This window comes from Marmota monax, unplaced genomic scaffold, assembly GCF_021218885.2.
Source record: "Marmota monax isolate L192 unplaced genomic scaffold, Marmota_monax_Labrador192_F-V1.1 WCK01_AAM20220418_F8-fsc00130, whole genome shotgun sequence".
In the NCBI taxonomy this organism is placed as follows: Eukaryota; Metazoa; Chordata; class Mammalia; order Rodentia; family Sciuridae; genus Marmota; species Marmota monax.
The window spans coordinates 1,883,551-1,903,915 of NW_026693244.1; the positions used below are offsets into that span (position 1 = coordinate 1,883,551).

Sequence of the window (20,365 nt, forward strand, 5' to 3'; positions counted from 1 at the left end):
CTCACTGCAATAATTAAATCTTTAGGCCACAAAAAAGCCAGGTTCACTGAACTTCCACAAGCCCATATGCAGAATTCCATCTTGTTATATTTAATACTGAATTTAAAATTTTATAATGCATAAACATGAAGCATGAAGATGGTGTCAAGGAACCATATGATGTTATCATCTAAGTCCTGCTCAACTGTATAGATTCCTGAATCGAATATTTAAAGCTAACACAAGACAAGGATGAAATCTTCTCACTTCAAGTCCCAAAATAGGCACATGTCAGAGCTCACCAATGGTATAATTATTTAGACTTTTATGTAGTATGATTACAACAACTAAGGTATTTTTATGAGTTATTTCTAAACTGAATACTTTGCTATTAGAAAAAGAAGAAAACAAAATCTTCAGCATAAGAACTGGAATTAAAACCTCAATTTTGTCACATATCAGCTGTAATGCTACTTAAAGCATCTGGTTTAATTGTCTCATCTGTTAAATGGGAATTATACTAATTTAGTCAATGTGAAGAAAACATTCCCTATAATATGAATAGCATAGTTCCAAAACAATAATTGTTCAATAAATGAACAACAGCGCTTTTATTTTGTTGTTAATTAAAACAAACTTCAGAGAATGGAAATAAGATACTCTTCCAGATAAGCTTCTCCACTTGAAAGATCAACAAAACATTCTGATTTTTTAATAACATAAAAGTTGGGGCCAGGCATGATTGTGCATGCCTGTAATCCCAGTAGCTTGGGAGGTTGAGACAGTAGAATCACGAGTTCAAAGCCAGCCTCAGCAACTGTGAGGTGCTAAGCGACTCAGTGAGACCCTGTCTCTAAATAAATACAAAATAGGGCTGGGGATGCGGCTCATTGGTTAAGTGCCCCTGAGTTTAATCCCCAGTACCAAAAAAAAAAAAAGTTGGCTTATAGCTATTTTATTATTTATTTATAATTATAAGACAAATAAAACAAAGACGGGGAGCCTACCTTCCAAACTTTCTTGTTCATCAGAAGTATAAGCATCCATCTGACTTTGTTCCCGTAAGAAACGAATAACTGCATAAACTAGGTGCTTGATAGATGACATTTTAGGACCTTAAACACTTCCTTGATAAGAAAAATGAAAACATTGAGCTAAATTATTTTAAAGAATCATTCAGGAAAGTTATAAATAATAAAGGAAGGGTTACATATTACATTAAAAGTAAAAAACAGCCTAAAAATAGGAATGTAACATCTTGGTTTTTAAAATACTTTCAGTTTTCTTTCCAGCCCTTAAAAATATTATATTGCCTTTGATTAGAAAAACATCATCTTTTACTAAATGATTGCATTTACCTGTTTGCTACAGAGTAAACATAACAAACATTTTCTTTAGATAATGAATCACCTTTCCCTTCATGTAGAAATCCCCCTAAAAGGCCTTAGTACTAAGTTGAGGGGCATTTCATCCTGCTGATAAGATAAATGAAAACACTGAGCTCAATTATTTTAAAGAATCAAGAAAGTTATAAATCACCTTTCCCTGCACTACCTTGAGCTCTTTTTTTTTTTTTTTTGAGTCAAGAGAGCACAAAGTATTATTATGGTAATTTATTACATATTCTAATTTAAACCCAGTAATATTAGACTTCGTTAAATTTTCCATCAGTAATTTTTTTTCAAAATACGTATAACATAAGCATAAACTTTCACTGTTATCTATATGGTATAGATACAGGAAAGGAATACAAATATAGATGTAGAAATCCCCCTAAAGGCCTCAGTACTAAGTTGAGGGGCATTTCATCCTGCTGACTCAGAAGATGCTCCTTGTTGAGCATCTTCCTCTGGATCATGAGTTTTTAAAAAGTACTAATAATTTATGCTCCAGCTACTTTCATAGGTTGAGAGTCATTTGCTGAGGAAATACACTTAAGAACGGTTGTTCAACCATTGAGTGTCATTCTTGATAAAGGGCATTTCTATAATCCACGTCCAAGTCAAACAATTATTGCCTAAACCGATAGTTACTACAAACCCATCAGCGCTGTCTGCAGTAGCTGGAAGCCCCCGGTCCTGTTCATTCACATGGAATACTATTGCATTCAAACAGTGGCGCAGGGCCAGCCAGCATTAATGGCTTATTTCCACTAAATCGCATCATCCATCTGCTCCCCAGGTTCCCTAATTCAAAGCCAGGGTGTGGTAACGCAGCTAGGATGTTTATTATTTGGGTGCTTATTTTAAAGGCGAACTCAGCCTCTAGGCCATGGGCTATTACAAATTCTAAATAAGGCCCCAGGGCCGAAGGTGAAAACAGATCGGAGAGAGGGGGCACCAAAAGGAAAAGAGATGTGTAACCCCCTCCAGGCTTCTCCTCCTACCTCTCCTCAGGGCACATCCACCTCCCACTGCAATCCTCCTTCCCTCCGGTTACCGGGCCTCGCCTCGGCTCAGACGAGGTTTGCAGCGGGTGCGCGATGCAGGCCTCCGACTGGAGCTGCGGGAGACGCACCCTTTCCAGACAGAAGCCCCTTACCAGGCAAGAGGACGCGAGACGACGGCTGCGGGCCCCGGGGCGTTCGTAAGCCAGGCCGCTGGTGCCTGGTCCTCAAGGCTGGAGCTTGGCTCGGGATCACAGCACTAGCCGGAGTCGCCCAAACTTCCCGACTCCCGCGCCGCCGCCGCCGCCCCCTCAACCCACCCGGCTGCGCGCTTGGCTCAGAGCTGCTGGGTCTCGCCGGTTCCGCCCCGGGGGCGGTGCAGGACGCGTGGGGCGGGGAGGGGCGGGGCGCAGGGCGGGCCGGGGCGGGGCGCGGCGCGGGGCGGGCCTCCGTGGGCGCCGGCGTGGGGCTGCAGCACGTGGGAGGGCGCTGGCAGGCCAGCCGTCGCCGCGGTTCCGCTGTGGCCTTCAGCGCTAGGCCCACTCTCCGCTGCCGGGCGCCCGAGGCGGTCGCCCCCAGACCCCAAGACCACGCACTCGCTGCTGCCGGCCTCTCGGCGTGCCCATGATTGCCCGGTGCCTTTCGGCTGTGCGAGGCCTCCACAGGTACTTTCCGTGCGCTGGTTAACCTTGACCATGGGCAGGGCGGGATCTTCTGCCCGGTTAATGCCAGGCGCCCTGGAGCAAGCTTTCCCCTCCCACGCACCTGGGAACCCCACTCCTCACAACCTGCCTGGGAGACCCCTTAGGGACACCTGACTTGACTACCTGGGGCCACTTTTCCCTCCTCGATTCCCTCGAGAGGACATCCATTCCCCTTTGTTTGGGACTGCCTTTGCCGCAGTCAGCTAGACAGGTCACAGACCCAGCCGAAAATGAATGCAGAGAGCTGGGCTAGTTACGAAATGCTTTCATTTTCTCCCTTACCCAGAACTGCAGACCTGGCATTGAAAGTGCTGCAGTTGTAGACTTAGGAATAACAATTCTCATTTGCCCCTCATTCACATCATTAGCATTCCAGTCGTTTAACATATACACATGAAACCGCTTTGATTTTGCCGCCTATTTCCGTCCGTGGTTTTTAATTTCCTTTTTATTTTCCTCCTCGCCATAAAACAAACATTCTGCCTCTTGTCAGAACCTATTGACTTGGCCCCAAAATTAAAGCTGTTTTGAATTGCTTCCTAACCACACCCCTCACAACAGACCAGTAGCAAGATGGTAAAAGAATTAAATTCTTTGCATGGATGCACTGGTTTTCGGAAACAATGCAGCCACCACCCCCATACCCAAATCTGACCAGAACTGTAAAGCCAAATGAAGTTTCAATTTAAAAAAAGGAAGGTGTGTGTTTGTCCTCGTTGTCTACAAAACTACTTTGGAACATGTCATCATCATTTAAGCTTTGTACAGTTTTCTATTGTCCATTGCCACTCAATTGTGTGGAGCTTTGTGTTGCTCAGTCTTGTGGAGTTATTATGCATCCAGGGGACAATAGTAATTATAAAGAGTTAATGTGATGATTGTGAACATATTTTAGGTTGTCCCCCTTTTTTTTTTCTTTGGGCTAATCTCCACACTGGAAGTGGTATTGCTGGCAAATAAAGTTATACCAACAAATGAAGATCTTTACATAATGCAGGTGTAAGGAGAGAATAAATTGTCATTTAAGACACTTGTTCTTAACCTTTTTATATCTCAAGATCCCTTGAGCTCTCAAAAATTGTTAAGAACCTAAGATTGATTTGGGTTATATCTGCCCTATTTACCATATGATAAATTAAAGCTGTAACATTTTTTTCAGTATTTATTAGTTTATAAACAGTAATAAGTGTATTACATGCATAAATATTTTGTTTAGCCATTCATCTGTCAGTGCACACTTGGATTGCTTCTGCCTTTTGACTGTTGGATAATGCTTTGTGATCATTGGTATGTAACTATGTTTGAGTCTGCTTTCAGTTCTTTGGGATATATACCTGGAAAATGTATGTGGAAAATGCTGGATCATATGGTAATGCTATGTTTAATGATAATCATTCTAGGAATGTGATCATTTTGAATTTTTGCAAAACTAATGTGTGGCAATACAAGATAGCTGGATTTTTACATTTACTCCTGCATTAAATTTATTTTACTTTTTTGTTTCGATTTAAGAAGATGAGGAAAATCCCACCCATACTCATTCAGTTGGAAAGAGGAATTGTTTAATAGCTTTTTATCACATCAATTTTCAACAAATGGTAGTTTGAAAAAGTTTAGTTGCAAAATGGAATCTGAAACTATGTCAATGTGTTTTTCTGACTGTTACATTAAAATTCACCGGGGTATCCTAAATCTTTTAATGAATTTTCTACCCTTCTATGATTTTATAACATCAAACATGAGTCATTTGGAAATTAGTGGTTGCCTTGTTCTATAGATCTTCCTAATGTTGGCATATTCCATTATATAATATCGAAGAGTCAAATTCCTAATGTCCTTATCAATCTTAGAAATGTTTTTAAGTGTTGGAAAGCTGTCAACCTCTCATTGCAGAAAGAAATTTCCAAACTTCTAATGTTCATTTGAAAGCTAGAATTTCATCATTAGCAACACAAACTGTCAAGTTTTTTCCCTTGAAGTGACAATCTCACTTTGTTACATTTTTTTTTTAATTTAAATCACTTTGTTACATTTTTGACAGAACTTCTGCCAAATATTTAAGTCAGAATAATCCTGGTTTGTCTGAAAGTAGTTTGATCAAGTAAAAGTGGTGCTCCGTTAAAAAAAAAAAGAAAGGAAGAAAAAGAAAGGCAGTTTTAGTTCACAATTCATTCAGTTGCACAAGTGCATTTTATTTGGACAACTGTTGTACTCAGGTGTACAATAGAAATGCTTTGCATGTACTTGTATTCCTATACATTAAGAGCTGAGATCTCATAAAATTCATAATTTTTGCTATTTTATCAAAGACATTCTAAGTGAAACTGACATTATTTTTAGCATGAGAGTGAGGTGGTAAAAAAATACAACTACTAATACAGTTTGGTGCCACTGCTTTGATTTGTGCTAAGGAGCCAATAGTTTTTTTCCATCATTCCTTTTCATCATCAGTACAATGTCAATACAGTTTTTTAAAAAGTTTTTTAAAAAGATGCCTTTATTGGGGCTGGGGATGTGGCTCGAGCGGTAGCGCGCTCGCCTGGCATGCGGAGGCGCTGGGTTTGATCCTCAGCGCCACATAAAAAATAAATAAATAAATAAATAAAGATGTTGTGTCGCCCAAAAACTAAAAAAATAAATATTAAAAAAATTCTCTCTCTCTCTCTCTCTCTCTCTCTCTCTCTCTCTCTCTCTCTCTCTCTCTCAAAATGCCTTTATACCAAATATTTTTAACTTCTGACTTCTTGAAAAGGCCTCAGGGATCTATCCCATACCTTCACTCCCAAGATTTGTGGACTACTTTTTGAAAACTGCTGGAATGTGCTATCCATTTTCTTTTCTTTTCTTTCTTTCTTTCTTAATATATTTTTAATTGTACATGGACACAATACCTTTATTTCATTTTATTATTATTTTTTTTAATGTGGTGCCGAGGATTGAACCCAGCACCTCATGCATGCTAGGTAAGTGCTCTACCACTATGCCACAACCCTGGCCCCTCTTTCTTTCATATATATGTATATGTGTGTGTGTGTGTGTGTTTGTGTGTATATATCTTTATATGTTTTTTTAGTTGTCAGTGGTTCTTTATTTTATATGTAGTGCTGAGAATCACACATGCTAGGCAAGCGCTCTACAACTGACCACAACTGCAGCCCCCAAATTCTTTCTTTAAGAAAATATGTAAAAAGCACAGAAGCTGTTGTTAGAAGCTGGTGATCTACCATGTTAAACTGACTATATTGTTATTTCAGGGTATTTATTGCAGTTAATCACCATATACGGTAGTCCATGATTTAGGGCTTAGGTGACTTAATCACAGAATCTACTCTTTGTTTCAAAGTTCGTATCCTCCAAAAAGGGTTAATATTGGACAACATGGCCTCTCTGTTCTCATGTTTTTCCTGTTCTGACACTGGGGAGTTCATTTGAGCATGAAAATGAACTAGGCATTAACTAGACTTTTGTTTAACTGACTTAGGCTTTCCCTTGGGTGTTCCTGTTGGCAGAGCTGCTATACACCCTTCCCAAGGTCATCTTGGTAGCCAGGATCATTGATGGGGGTATTAAGCCAAATTTCTTGAGAATAAATAGACTCAGGATCTGAGGATTGGTTGTAGTTGCTGTTCAGCTAACTTTTTGACCTTAATCATTCACTTCATTGTACCTCTCTCTGGTTCTTTATTTTGTAAAATGAAAAGAACTAAACTAAATTACATCTAAGCTTTTTTTCCTTCCTAATTCTATGTTGCCATAGCAATTAAACCAGGAGAATTTGCCTTCCACCCTCGGCCTGATTGCACAGCATGTGAGCTCAGCAAAATTTAATGTATATCACAGGATGAAGGATGGATGGCATGGTCAGAGAAAAAAATGAGAAGGGCTATTCAACAACATTAAGCCCAAATTATAGATGTAATAACCCTAGTTTTCTCTTTCATTAAAAAAAAATAGCTTGGTTTGGTTTTAAAATTGTGACAGCAATATATGTTTTAATAGGAAGTTAGAAATAATCACAAACAAAAGAAAATATTAAAAAGATATACAGTCTACCCAACCAGAAAAATCAGTTACTAATAGCTTCCAAAATATCTTCTGTCTACAGCTTATTTTTTCTTTTCTTTTTTTTTCTGGTTGTAGATGGACAGAATCCTTTTATTTTATTTATTTTTTTATGTGGTGCTAAGGATCGAACCCAGTGCCTCACGCATGCTAGGCAAGCACTCTGCCACTGAGCTACAGCCCCAGCCCCTGTCTACAACTTTTTAAAAAACAAATGAAATGGCCATACTTATTGTCGAAGGCCGGCTGGCTGGGCAAAATCTTAAAATGGCCATTTTTCCTCTCGCCCTATCTGTACGGGCCACCAAATGCCTGGCTGGGCACAATCAGGAGCCACTTGTCAAAAGAAACTAACTTTATTTTTAGAACCACACACGCCAAACAAAACAGCCTCTCAGGAAAAACCCTCAGAGCCTCAACTGCCACCACCGGCTTCCCACAAGCCTCTCTCTCCAACACCAGCTTCTCTCCACCTCCCACAATCCTCCTGCTCTTGAGGACGATTGGCTGGGTCACGTGGGCGGAGCCAAAAATAAAGTTAATATAATATAAATATCCTTCCATAATATAAAAGACTACACAGTCCATATGTTGTTATATGACATTTGATTAATCTCTATCTTTGGACACGTCAACTATTTCCAACTCCTTGCTATGGGTAATAGTACTTAGATAAACATTCTTATTATGCTTTTCCAAGTCCTTACTTATTTTCTTAATAAAAATTCCTTATGAGTGGTATTGGTATATTACAGGGCATATAAATCTTGTAGGTCTTTGGTACTTTTTATCATATTCTTCTCCTAAAATCTCACACAAATTATACTGAAACAGCAGAACATGTAAGTGTAGTAGTTTGCATATTTGATACATAGTTTCTAAGCATTTCAGTATTTTTTATCCTTACCAGTTTTATAAATAGAAACTTCTCTTAATGTTCATTTCCTTCCATTTTTTTGATGGTTTATTCAATGGGTATAATTCCTTAAGAAAAATTTGGGAATGTGATCTAGAAACTAAAAAAGTTGTTTTCTAATGCAAAAATTTATTCATATAGAAAATCTTAGGGCTGTGGTTGTGGCTCAGTGACAGAGCGCTTGCCTTGCACATGTGAGGCACTGGGTTCGATCCTTAGCACCACATAAAAGAATAAAATAAAATAAAGGTATCATGTCTATCTACAACTAAAAGAATATTAAAAAAAGAAAAATCTTAGAAAGTAAGACAAACTTCAGTTATTCATAAGTTTAATACTATTTGTATGTCTGACTGTAATTAAATAAAATTGAGACAGTTCCCCTAAATTCAATGGGCGTAAACTCCAAATTTTAGGACAATGGTGCTAAAAAAATAGTCTAATAAAGAAAGGGTTTTAAGTTACAAATATCAAAAGCTAGACTGTGATTATTTGTAAAAAAACGGATAAAACAAAGATGGAAATTTTGTTTTTTGTTTTTGGTTGATTTTTTTGCCACTGATTTTGGTCAGAAACATCCTGATACTTACTCAAATTTAAATATTATCTTCCCTTTGGTTAAAGCAAAGCACAGGGGCTGGGGATGTGGCTCAAGCGGTAGCGCGCTCGCCTGGCATGCGTGCAGCCCGGGTTCGATCCTCAGCACCACATACAAACAAAGATGTTGTGTCCGCCAAAAAACTAAAAAAAAAAAATTTAAAAAAAAGACAAAGCACAGCACTTCCTGGGGAGAAATACCTAGACTGAAGATGCAAAGAACCAAGCAAGTTGATGTTTATTGAGTACCTGTGTGTATGTCAAGTTCTGCACTGCACAGGATATGTAGCATAGTAGTCTAGGCTATAGGAATGTAGAACCAGCCTGCCTGAGTTTGAATGCTGGTTTTGCCACTGACTAGCACTGTGATCTTAGGCAAAGTTACTTATCTATATCTTTTTTCCTCATCAGTAAATTGAGAATTTACTGGCAACTTTCTTCACTGATCAGATATTTGAGTATTTATTATGTTTCTGAGGGCCTTCTACATCCTGGGATGTAGCAATGAACAAAGCAGACAAAAATCCTTGTGTTGACGGAATTTACATTGTAGTGGAAGAGACAACTAAAGAAAGTATGTGGTATGTTAAATGGGCAAATGTGCTAAGGAGCAAGAGTAAAGCAGGAAGGGGGATACTCAGGATTGATGGAAATGAAATTGTAGATAGTTAACAGGAAAGGCTCACTCAGAAGATGATAGAGTAATGATCCAGGAGAAACGAGGGACTATGCCATGTAATACCTGAAACAGGGCATTCTAAGCAGGAGAAATAGCAGATGCCAAAGACAGTATGTCTGGTTTGTTTGGGAAAGTGAAGAGGCCATTCTAACTAGGATAGAGTAAATATGAGGCTGACAAGTAGAAAATAAGACGGGAACATTGTACTCATTTTAAGATTGAGAGATGATAAATCTAAAATGCTTTGTATATTACCTGAGTATATTCCTATTGCCACAGTAATGATTTATAACAAATTACATTTCAGTGATAAATGATAAATATTTATTTTTGCTGACCAATCTAAATGTTGGCTGGAAGAATTTTTCTAATCTTAACCATACACCTATGGTCATCCATGGGTTATGTGGTCAGCTCTTCTTATGCTGGTCACTTTTGCATTTTAAGGATGTAGGATGGCCAAAGCTGAGAGCATTCTGGTCCTCTTTTATGTGATCTTTCATCATTAAGGAGGCTACTGCTGCTGTGTTCTTGTGGAAGTGACAGAGTTCCGTGAGAGACGAGGAAGTGCGTAAATTCTCTAAAGGCCTACACTTGAAACTGGAGTACCATCAGCTCTGTCTGCCACATTCTGCTAGCCAAAGCAAGTGACAACACCATCCCAGATTTCAGAAGTGGCGAAATAGACTCTATCTCTTGATGGAAGGATCGAAAAATTCACATTGTGAAAGGCATAGATACATCCAGGTATGAAGAATTGACATGTTAGCAATTGGTCTACCACATGGTCACATAATACGGTCTCAGTAAATATCAACTATTTTTACCTTTGTGGATTGAAACACAAATTGTGAGTTTTGTTTTGAAGGTTTTTAAATTAGGATCATTGAGACCCTATGATAGATGTTGCAATTTTTTTTTTCCCGCCTTTGAACTTTGGGATACATTATTGTTGTCTTTTGCCTTTTTACTTTTGTCCTACAAAAGCTTAAGTTTTTAACACAATTGGGTATATCAATCTTTTATTTTGTAACTTCTGCCTTTGGTCTCTCAAGCCTTTGCCTAAATTTCTCAAATCACTTACATTACATTTCTTCTAGTACTTTTGTGTTTCATTTTTCACATTTAGACCTTTATCCATCATTAAGTTTAAATTAAAAATAAATAAGTAAATAATTTCTAGTCCTTAAAGGAATTCAAAACAGAAATTGGAAGGGGTATTAAAGAAAATCCAGCTTATGAAATATGGGCTTCTGATTTACCATAGCTTGCTCTGGAAGACCATGTTCCATTCTACCCACTCTGAGATAATCTATACCTCCTGCTTGGCATTCAGAAGGAAGCCCTCATACTTCCCAGCCACAATTAGCTGGTATCTTTGATGTCTAATCCATTTGTGGTCAAGATCAAGAGGAAAATTCTATTTCTGCCTCATATCTTAGGCAGAGTTGCAGTGACTAAAATAAACGGAGCTCTCTGACAAATTCTTCTTGCTGCAATATATAATATCCATAATATAAGGGCTACATAGTTAGATCTTATTCTAAACTGAAGTTTGTACATCTGCGCATCTTCTAGAGTCTCACAGAAATTCTTTATAAGATCCTGTAGCCTATTTCTCTGTTGTTATGTTTGAGATATGAGATGTTCCCCAAAAGCTCCTGTGTTAATGCAAGAAAATTCAAGGTACAATGACCAGATTATGAGAAATGGTCTCTCTCTGCCACAAGCTGAGCAGCTTTCCTCCACTGTGCTCTACTGCCATGATGTTCTGCCTCACCTTCCTCTGGGAACAGTGGAATTGTATGACCATGAACTAAACCTCTAAAACTGTCAATCCAAAATAAACTTTTCCTCCGATCAATTGTTGTTCCCAGGTATTTTGATCACATCTACAAAAAGCTAACACACACATCAATTTAGGTACAAAAAGAGAAACAAATAATTTTTTAAAACAGGTTGCCACTACCAGTTAGACAATGCTTTTTGGAAATCTCAGTCACTTTTTCACTTTACAGATATTTATCCACCACCTATTACATTGTTTAATGTCAGTATCACCTTACCTTAAAACTAAGCTTACAACAACATTCCCCTATAAACCTGCCTGTTTCTCTTATGCCATTGTTCTTTGTCATGATGTCACTATGTATGCAGGTCAAAAATCTGGGAGACATTTCTTGGTTTTTTCTATCTCCTTTACCTTTTCCACCAGCTACCAAATCCTAAATAGTCTTTACCTTCTTTCTCTTTTCTCTATTCCTGGTACCACCACCATAATTAGACCCTCATCATGAAACCAGCCTCAGTTTTTGTTTGCCACTAATACAATTTTCTAATGAAAACAGACGTTTAAGAAATGCAAATGTGACATATCATACTTGAGATTAAAATTCTTTAGTCTACCATTAACCTAAAATAAAATCAAAAACATTTAGTATGGTTTACAGTCTAACCCCTTCTTAGCTCTCCCAGATTTCCCTCTCACTCAAGGAACTCAGTTCTTCAGCCAGAGTTCATGTCTGCATCTTATTGGGAACAAATTTTTCTCTTTTCTTGCCTTTTCTGAACATAGTACTTATTCACTTAGCTTTAATGTTAAAAAATATACACAAAAAAGTATAATGCATGTACATATATAGATATGGCTAACAAATGAAAAGCAGCATCTATATATCTACAATTATAAGTCTACTACCTCTGAAGTCTCTCTGTGCCCCTCTCCATCCATATCACGTTTTCTTATCTGAGAGATAACCTCAGGGTTGAACTTTGCATTCATCCTCTTGCTTATCTTTATAAATGTTATTACAAGTGCTTGTTTTTCTGAATGACATATGATTTAGTTTCACACAAGGAAATTACTTTCACATGGCAGTGGTTCATTTTTTTTTTTTTTTTTACTGTTGTAAGATATTTCATTGGTGACTATTTCAAAACTTACTATCCATTTTCTTGTCCATGAGTATTTGGAGTTTTATTATTTTGTTTTCCTAGTACAAGCAATATTGCTGTGAATATTCTTATAAAATATCTTGATACATATGTGCAAGGATATAAACCTGAGAGAAAATGGTTGTTGGACGTATACGTATCAACATTACCAAAAGATGCGCAAAAAAAACTCTTTTCTGAAGTGGTGATACTAATTTACTCTCTCTCCCCGTTTAAGTTTTGTGAGTAGCCATTAATCCTCCATCCTTAGCAACTCTTGGTGTTGCCAAGCCTTTTGCCAATCCGATGATTGAAGAATGTGGCTTATATATATGATGTCAAGTTTACTGATGAGTTTATTTTCTTATCATTTGTATTTTATGCCCGTTTATATCTTTTGCTCCTTTTCCTATTGGATTACTATTTTCATTATTGAATTTAAGCGGTACATGTGTTTTCTAGGTACCTTTCACTTGTTTTCTAATATTCAAAAAAAATGTATTTGTAAAGTATTTGATCTGTGCATCTCACTGAGCTAAACTTTGGGGAAACAACTGTGGACAAGACGAACTATTCCTGTCCTCCTGGGTTTATGCCCTCACTCTAGTCAGGGAGTCAAAATAAACAAATCTCTGTAATAGTTGGATTGTGAGCGCTGCTGTCAATATCAGCTTAGCTTGTACTTACTTCCTCAGGAGAATTTGCCTGACCCCTACTAAATTTAATCTTTCTAATCCTATATTTTCATAGCACATACATTATCATTAATAATATTTGTCTTCCTTGCTAGCTGCTAGATTTCTTGAAATCAGGAGCCTGTTTTATGTTTGTTCATTTCTGCACCTCTAGAAGTTAGTATGGTGTCATTACACAGTAGATGCTTGATAAATATATTTATTGAATTGGTAGATTAAAATATGTCATCAGTAATAGTAACTAAAAATTCAGTGTTCATTGCTAATATGGAAGTAGTACAGACCTAGATTTGGCATTTTGTTATTGAAGAATATGTATAACTTTAGTAGAAAGTAGACATATCAAGCCCTATATGAAATGGCTGGTTGAAAATTTCTTTAAGAAAAATGCCAGGGGCTGGGGATGTGGCTCAAGCGGTAGCGCGCTCGCCTGGCATGCGTGCTGCCCGGGTTCGATCCTCAGCACCACATACAAAAAAAACAAAGATGTTGTATCCGCCGATAACTAAAAAATAAATATTAAAATTCTCTCTCTCTCTCTTTAAAAAAAGAAAAAAAAAGAAAAATGCCAGTTGCAGTATGTAAAAATGTGGATGCGTAACCGAGGTGATTCTGCAATCTGTATACGGGGTAAAAATGGGACTTCATAACCCACTTGAATCAAATGTATGAAATATGTCAAGAGCTTTGTAATGTTTTGAACAACTTATAATAAAAAAAAGAAAAGCAAATGCCAGTTGCTAGGGGAAATTACTACATCTAAGTATTAGTGAGCCAACTTAGATCTAGTTGTGTAATAAAAAAAAATACTAAGTAGAGTAATATGCAGTAGGAAGCTAACTGTCAGGGCGGTACTTAACAGGTACAAAGGAATTTTGAGTATGTGCTGGGGTGAGCATGAGTTGGAGGAGAAGCCATATATTAAAAGGTGTGAACTTTGTCATCACTGGGGCATTAAGTCATCACTTACAGACCCAGTTGGTAGTTCTGTAGAATAATAATCTAATGAATACTTCAGAAGCAAGGGTCTTCTAAATATATCAGTGTGGATATGAAGGCAATTGAAGGAGGTGCCAATGTGTGAACTACTGGGTCAGAACCAATCAAGCTGAAAGAAAACAGAAAGTAAACTTCTCATAAGTAGACCTGAGGTCGGCTCAGGGCAAGGAAGCCAGGTTCTTAGAATTTGGGAGTTACTTGGAACTGAGGAGATACATGCCACTGAGCAGAGTGTATCCTGAGAGAAGCAGATATACTTTGTCAGATTAAGGAAGTAATGACATGCAGCTGACCCAGACTTTTGGAAAGAGTACCCAACCCAAAGAAACCAGTATATTGAATTCGTATTCTAAAATACATCTCATGCCAGCTATATTAACTACAGAAACGGTGGATAGTAGATGATGCCTGATTGAAACCTATATATAACCTCTAAAACTTCATTCACTCATGCCACAAACATTAACCTTTTGCAGTTACTGTATTGAAGGGACTGTGCTAAATATCACAAAGATAGATAGTAAAGAAAATTTAGATCCTATTTGCTATTCACTTAAGTTGTTATTATTTGCTTTTTTTTTTAAGACAGTTTCTTACTAAGTTGCTCAGTTGCTCAGACTGACCTCAGCCACCTGAATAGGTAGGATTACAGGAGTGCACCACCAGTATACTCCCAGCCTGCTTGTTGAAATTTATTGTATAGTCCCCTCTTTATCAAAACATATTTGTGATTGCTTACCTGAAAATACTAATATTAAACATTAGCATTAATAAAATAATTTAAAAGGAAAAAGAATATTAAACAAAATATTTGAGGGAGCATTGAGTCTAATTGTTTTAATTGGGTCCAGAATTTTACTATGAGCTTTCTGGTAATAAGGACAAAGGAAAAACATTGTTAAGGTTTATCAGGGACAAGAGTTTTTCTTAGTACTATTTGTAAGATAAGCATATGCTGCTGATCATGGTATAAATTGAATATCATAATGAATTATTACATAAAGAATAATAAATACAGAAATAGACTGTGTGGTGCTAATTATTATTTTGCTCTTATTTTGTTAAAAGGCAATACAGCATAGTAAGGATAATTAGGCACATATTTAAATAATTCAAGTACAAGGTAGAAAGTTAAAAAATTCCAAAGAGGGTAATAGAGAAATTGATGTGAGGTTCAGGGGAGAGAGAATACTTCTAGGATATAAAAGAGGGTCAAGGACATAATTTATGTGTTGTACCTGAGCCATGAAAGATGGAAGAATTTGGACATGTAAATATCAGGGGAAGGTGTTTTTTAATCTGGGTTACCAGAACTTAAATACAGCACATTGAGTAAGCTGAACGCCCAAGGCAAAGGTTCTGAAAACTAAGGAAAACAACCATAAGAAGGGGAATGTGCTATACTACAAATCACGTGGACTTCAAAGGCAGGTTCAAATGCTTTATAGGATTGTTAAGCCTCAGTTTCTTCTCTCCTAACATAGAGTTAACATTAAATATCTCCTATAATTTTTTTAACACTATAGGAATTCATGTTTGAAAAAACTCAACACAGTGCTTGATATTAAGTAACTATGTTGTAATTGATCATTTTCTCTCTTCCATTCAAGGTAGTACTAAAACAGTAGCGCTGGATAATTAGCAACTAACTACATATAATATTGAAAGTCACAAATGGAGCATGCATGAGGCTCTGCATTCAGTCCCCAAATCAAAACAACAGCAAGAACAACAAAAAGAAGGTTACAGATGCTTTGTCAGTTGACTAGGAGGAGGATAAAGATGATCTACTAATAACACTTTCAGGTGACTCTAAGTCCAAATAAAGATGAAAAATTATAGTTCCCAAGGATATGTACTCAACTAGAATATCAGTCTAATCTGGAGAGTATTAAAATTGAAGTTTTATTTATGCTAAACAAATCACTATATAGGAGCAGTATAACATAACAGTAGTATATAGGAAAAAACTTCAAATCTTGGGTTGTTTCCAAATTCAGTATGAACAGTATGAATTAGTGGCTGCCAGAAAACAAGAGAGGAAAGAGTCAGTGATAAGATGACACTGCGTTTCGGTTTCAGTAGCCAAATCCAGTGGACGCTTTCCAGTTCCAACTCTACCTGTCTCCATGTAACATTTACACGGCTGACCCCACCTTCTTTATTGACTTTCAGAGTGATAAATTCCTAACTTTCCTTTCCTCTGAACATTCTTCAAATTTCTTGTAAGCTTCCTTTTCATTAAGACCTGCTCCTGAAGTGCTGGTTTTTCTCAAATGGCTATTCTCAACCTCTTCTCTAGGTGTCTTTTTAGTCTCCTTTCCTTTAGCTTATACTGAATCTCTTCTGCACACTGTCCGGTCTGAAACCTTCCCTCAGCCCAGCTACTGTGCAGTCATTTCCCTCCTCTACTTTTCCATACTTCTCCACTGCTACTACAGGCTCTTCTTAGGTGTCCCAGTCCATTCAAGGAATTGTGCATCTGAAGACATCTGTATCTATGTTTCCCAGTCAGGTTCATATATCCAGTGGCCAAATCACCACCTGTCTAAACCCTGGTGTTTTAATCAACTTTTGTATCATTGTGACCAAAAGACTTGAGAAGAACAACATAGACTAGGGAAAGTTTATTTTAGCTCACCTTTTCAGAGATTCAGTCCATGGTCGGCCAACTCCATGGCTCTAGGTCTGAGGTGAGGCAGATCATCATGGCAGAAGGACATACTGGAGGAAGGCAGCTCAGGATGTGGCAGTAAGGAAGCAGAGAGAGTTCTGCACACCAGGGACAAAATACTTACTCCAAGGATGTGCCTCCAGTGACCTACCTCCTCCAGTCACATTATACCTACCTAATTACCACCTAGTTAATATGTATCAGTGGATTCATCCACTGATTAGGTTACCCCGCCTCATAATCTGATCATTTTACTCCTGCTCATTCTTACATTGTCTCACATATGAGCTTTTGGGGGATGCCTCAGATCTAAACCATAACACCTGGCACATCTTACAGGCACTGAAAAATCATCCTATCTAAAGGTTACCTAGCAGTATTTTCCCAAACCTGATTTTGCTTGCTCCCACATATTCTATTACCCAGTTGTGAATTTGCTGTGAATTTGCCACCACCTGTGACGTCCTGTCTTTCACAAAGTTCTGCCAGTTTTGCCTCTTGAATATTTCTCAAATCTCTTATTTTCTTTTTGACTCCTGCTACCACTTTTTAAATTTTTGCTGTTCATCTGGATCACTATAACCTCCTATCCAGTCTCCTTTGCCCCCCAAAATCAACCTTTCACAATGCCTGCTACTACCAGAGCACCTTGGTAAACTATAGTCCTTGGCCTCTCACCAAAGGCTTCCTTTTGCCTACATAATGAAGTGCAAACTGTCCATGACATTTAAAGACCCCACAGAATCTTACCTATCAGCATCCCTAGCCTCATCTCTCTTCAATTCGCACTCCTAAATTCCAAATTGGTTGTAATATCCAGAACATTGATATGCCCACTGATTGGAGATAGATTCTTACCAATGGTATTCACTCTTCCAGGTTTGCTCTCCTGTTTCTCCACCACTCTACCCCATCCTTTCCAGGAGAATTCCTGTTCACACCCTCTCCAAAGCTTTGTCTGAGTCCCCAGCCTGAGTTTCTTTTCCTTTATTCAACATAACATCTCGTATTTAACTCCTTTGTTGCATCTACAACAGTATATTGTTATCATCTGTGTCTGCTATGCATAAAGGATTGATAAGTATTTGCTAAATGAGTTCTAATGAGCTTCTCTGCTGTCCTAACTGGTAGGTTCCTTGACTTCTTTATCATCTTTAGCAACTTGATCTGTGCTTGCTGTTTTCTTCTGAGCTCCAGGTGTGTGCTGCAAATCTCTACTTGAATATCTCATTGGCATCACAACTAAATGCATCTCAAATTGAATGCATGTAAAACTTCTCCTTTCCCTGGGCCTCTCACCTCCCCTGCCCCGCCCCCCCAAAAAAAAGAAAAAGAAGGAAACATTCTGTCCTGCAGTCTTGAATCCTCCCAGTTGGTGATTGGCATTATTGCTTAGGTCATTGCAAAGCAGAAACTTGGTTGTCATCTTAGACTCTCCCTCTCTTCCCACCCTCACTCTTCCACCAAGTCATATTGGGGCTGCTGTAGGAAGTATGATCAGAATAGATCTGCAATCCAACAATTCTGTTATTCTCTTGGGAACCAAAAGCTTGGTTTATACAAAATAACAACATTTTTAGGTTGAAGGAGGCAGCTTAGTAAATAGATAAAATTTGACACTCAGAGATGAGATTGCCTAGTTCGCAGCCCACATCTCCTGCTTACTTAGCAGTGTGACTTCAGGATGATTAACTCAGCCTTTCTCTACCTCAGTTTCTTTGTAGGGTGAAAAGTAAATAAGATAATGGATAGAAATTACTTAGCACAGTGCACGGACATAATATGCACTTCATAAGTAAATGGTTTTGTATTATATGTATGTAGGCACTTTACTTTGGTTTCAGTGTGTTTTCTAAATCTAAAGGAGCTAAGGTTGGTAATTAGTCATCTTTCATCCTTGTTAGAAAATGTTTTAAAGGCTACCTTTTATCTTTTATTAGTGAGGGAGCTCTTTCAGGCTTTAAAGAGTAGGCTTTTGATATAAGCTGTCAAAGAATTTTAGGTCATTGTTATCATGTTAAAGTAAAATTTGCCAGTGTCTACACATACTATAGGTATACAAATTGTCATCATTATTTTCATTTCTCATGTTGATTATTGATTGTATATTCACATAGTAATGAGAGTAGCTTCTGAGGTTTTCTGTGCCAGATCAGCCGGAGAATCAGGACATGGCAGGGCTTACCATAACAACACAAAGGTTGAGATCTCTGATTATATCTCTGCCTGTCTCTCAAGGACAAGAAAGAATAAAGAAATGAAGCAGCCACTGATTATGTGTAAGGTTAATAGCTATGGACAGTTTAAAGGAATGATAGAATTGCAAAAGTGATAGTGTAAATGGACATATAGTACAGTATTTAACAACACTAACTTGGAAACAAGACTGCCTGGGATACTGGTCATTTCTAGCTGTATGACCTTGAGTAAGTTATTTAACCTCTGTGCCTCAGTTTTATCATCTCCAAAAATGGGGATAATAATAGGATCTGTGTTAATGTCGTTGGAGAGATTAAATGAGTCATTATATATAAAGCATCTAGAATAGTACCTGCTACATAAATGTTTAACATTGTTATTGTTATCGGGGGGTGTTGGGAATTGAACTCAGGGGCACTCCACCATTGAGCCACATCCCCAGCCCTGTTTTGTATTTATTTAGAGGCAGAGCCTCACTGATTTGCTTAGCACCTTGCTATTGCTAAGGCTGGCTTTGAACTCATGATCTTCCTGTTCAGCCTCCTGAGCCACTGGGATTGCAGGGGTGCACCACCGCCCCTGGCTTGTTGTTTTTGTTAATGGCAGTGGTAATATGATTGTCAGTGGCCAAGCAGCAGTGAAACAGGCTTATGTAGCAACAAAATGAACTAGCCGCCAGCCATTTGATTACCACACTTGGATTGCCAACCTCAAATTTTAGATACACTAGAAACTGAATGTTCTGTAACAATTTACTTCTTATATAATGTTGGCTATACCTGCAGTTAAGTAAAATGCTTAAGTCTGGCCTGTGTTAAGTAACTTAACATCACTGGACTTATCCTAGGTAACAGATTTGAACTAGAAGGTTGCTAAGACGCCTTCCAGTCGTGAATTTATGAGTCCTCATTTGCTTGTCAAATATGTTTTTTCTTGTGCTCTACTTTCCCCTTGGGGTTTTCCCCATGTATTATCCCTTTTAAGGTGCTTGTCAACATGGGAGTTTTAATTTAGAGTTCATATGTTTTTCAGACCACAGTTCTGAATTGAGCAACTAGAGATTGATACATGAACAGTTATTAAATACATTTCTAAAACTTTATTATGTAAATTTTCAATCATAAACACAATTTACTAATAAATCTTCCTATCACCATGCTTCACAGTTGTCAATTCATGGCAAATCTTTTTTCTTACACTGCTTCCTCTCAATTATTGTGAAATATATATCTACCACTTTATTAGTGTACTCATAAGTACTTCAGTATATAGCTGTAAGTGATAAAGTATTTTTTCAAAAAACAATCATAATATCATTACACATGTATGTACATGTATTAGCAGTTGAACCAATCTTAAAAAGAAAAGCACATAGTTGTTAGCCAGGCTCCAGAGGAGGATTTAGGCATCATCATTCACACAACAAAATATGTATACATGGAAGACAAAAAAAAAAAAAAAAAAGCCAAAGTATTAAATAATGTACTGAAAGAGGAGAGTCTCTTCTGAGTAATTTACTAAGGATTTTAATTCTGAAAAGT

General features: G+C 37.7%; 2 protein-coding genes across 5 annotated transcripts in view; one reads left to right on the forward strand and one right to left on the reverse strand.

Annotated features, from left to right (window-relative positions):
* Sgtb (small glutamine rich tetratricopeptide repeat co-chaperone beta) overlaps positions 1–2,713 on the reverse strand; it is a 42,801-nt gene extending 40,088 nt beyond the window's left edge. Inside the window, exons 1-2 of one of the 2 annotated variants that reach the window (XM_046456140.2) lie at positions 2,521–2,713; positions 987–1,106 (exon numbers count right to left, since the gene is read on the reverse strand). In XM_046456140.2, coding sequence (XP_046312096.1) covers positions 987–1,086 — 100 coding nt within the window. In that variant the 5' untranslated portion in view covers positions 1,087–1,106; positions 2,521–2,713. The remainder of the gene's footprint in view (positions 1–986; positions 1,107–2,520) is intronic. The other variant, XM_046456139.2, reaches the window with a different exon arrangement.
* Positions 2,714–2,823: 110 nt separating this feature from the next.
* The window catches only part of Nln (neurolysin), a 101,883-nt gene continuing 84,341 nt past the window's right edge, over positions 2,824–20,365 (forward strand). Inside the window, exon 1 of one of the 3 annotated variants that reach the window (XM_058583073.1) lies at positions 2,824–3,030. In XM_058583073.1, coding sequence (XP_058439056.1) covers positions 2,990–3,030 — 41 coding nt within the window. In that variant the 5' untranslated portion in view covers positions 2,824–2,989. Of the gene's footprint in view, positions 3,031–9,805; positions 10,071–20,365 lie in introns of those variants that run through there. The other 2 variants (XM_046456142.2, XM_058583072.1) reach the window with 2 other exon arrangements.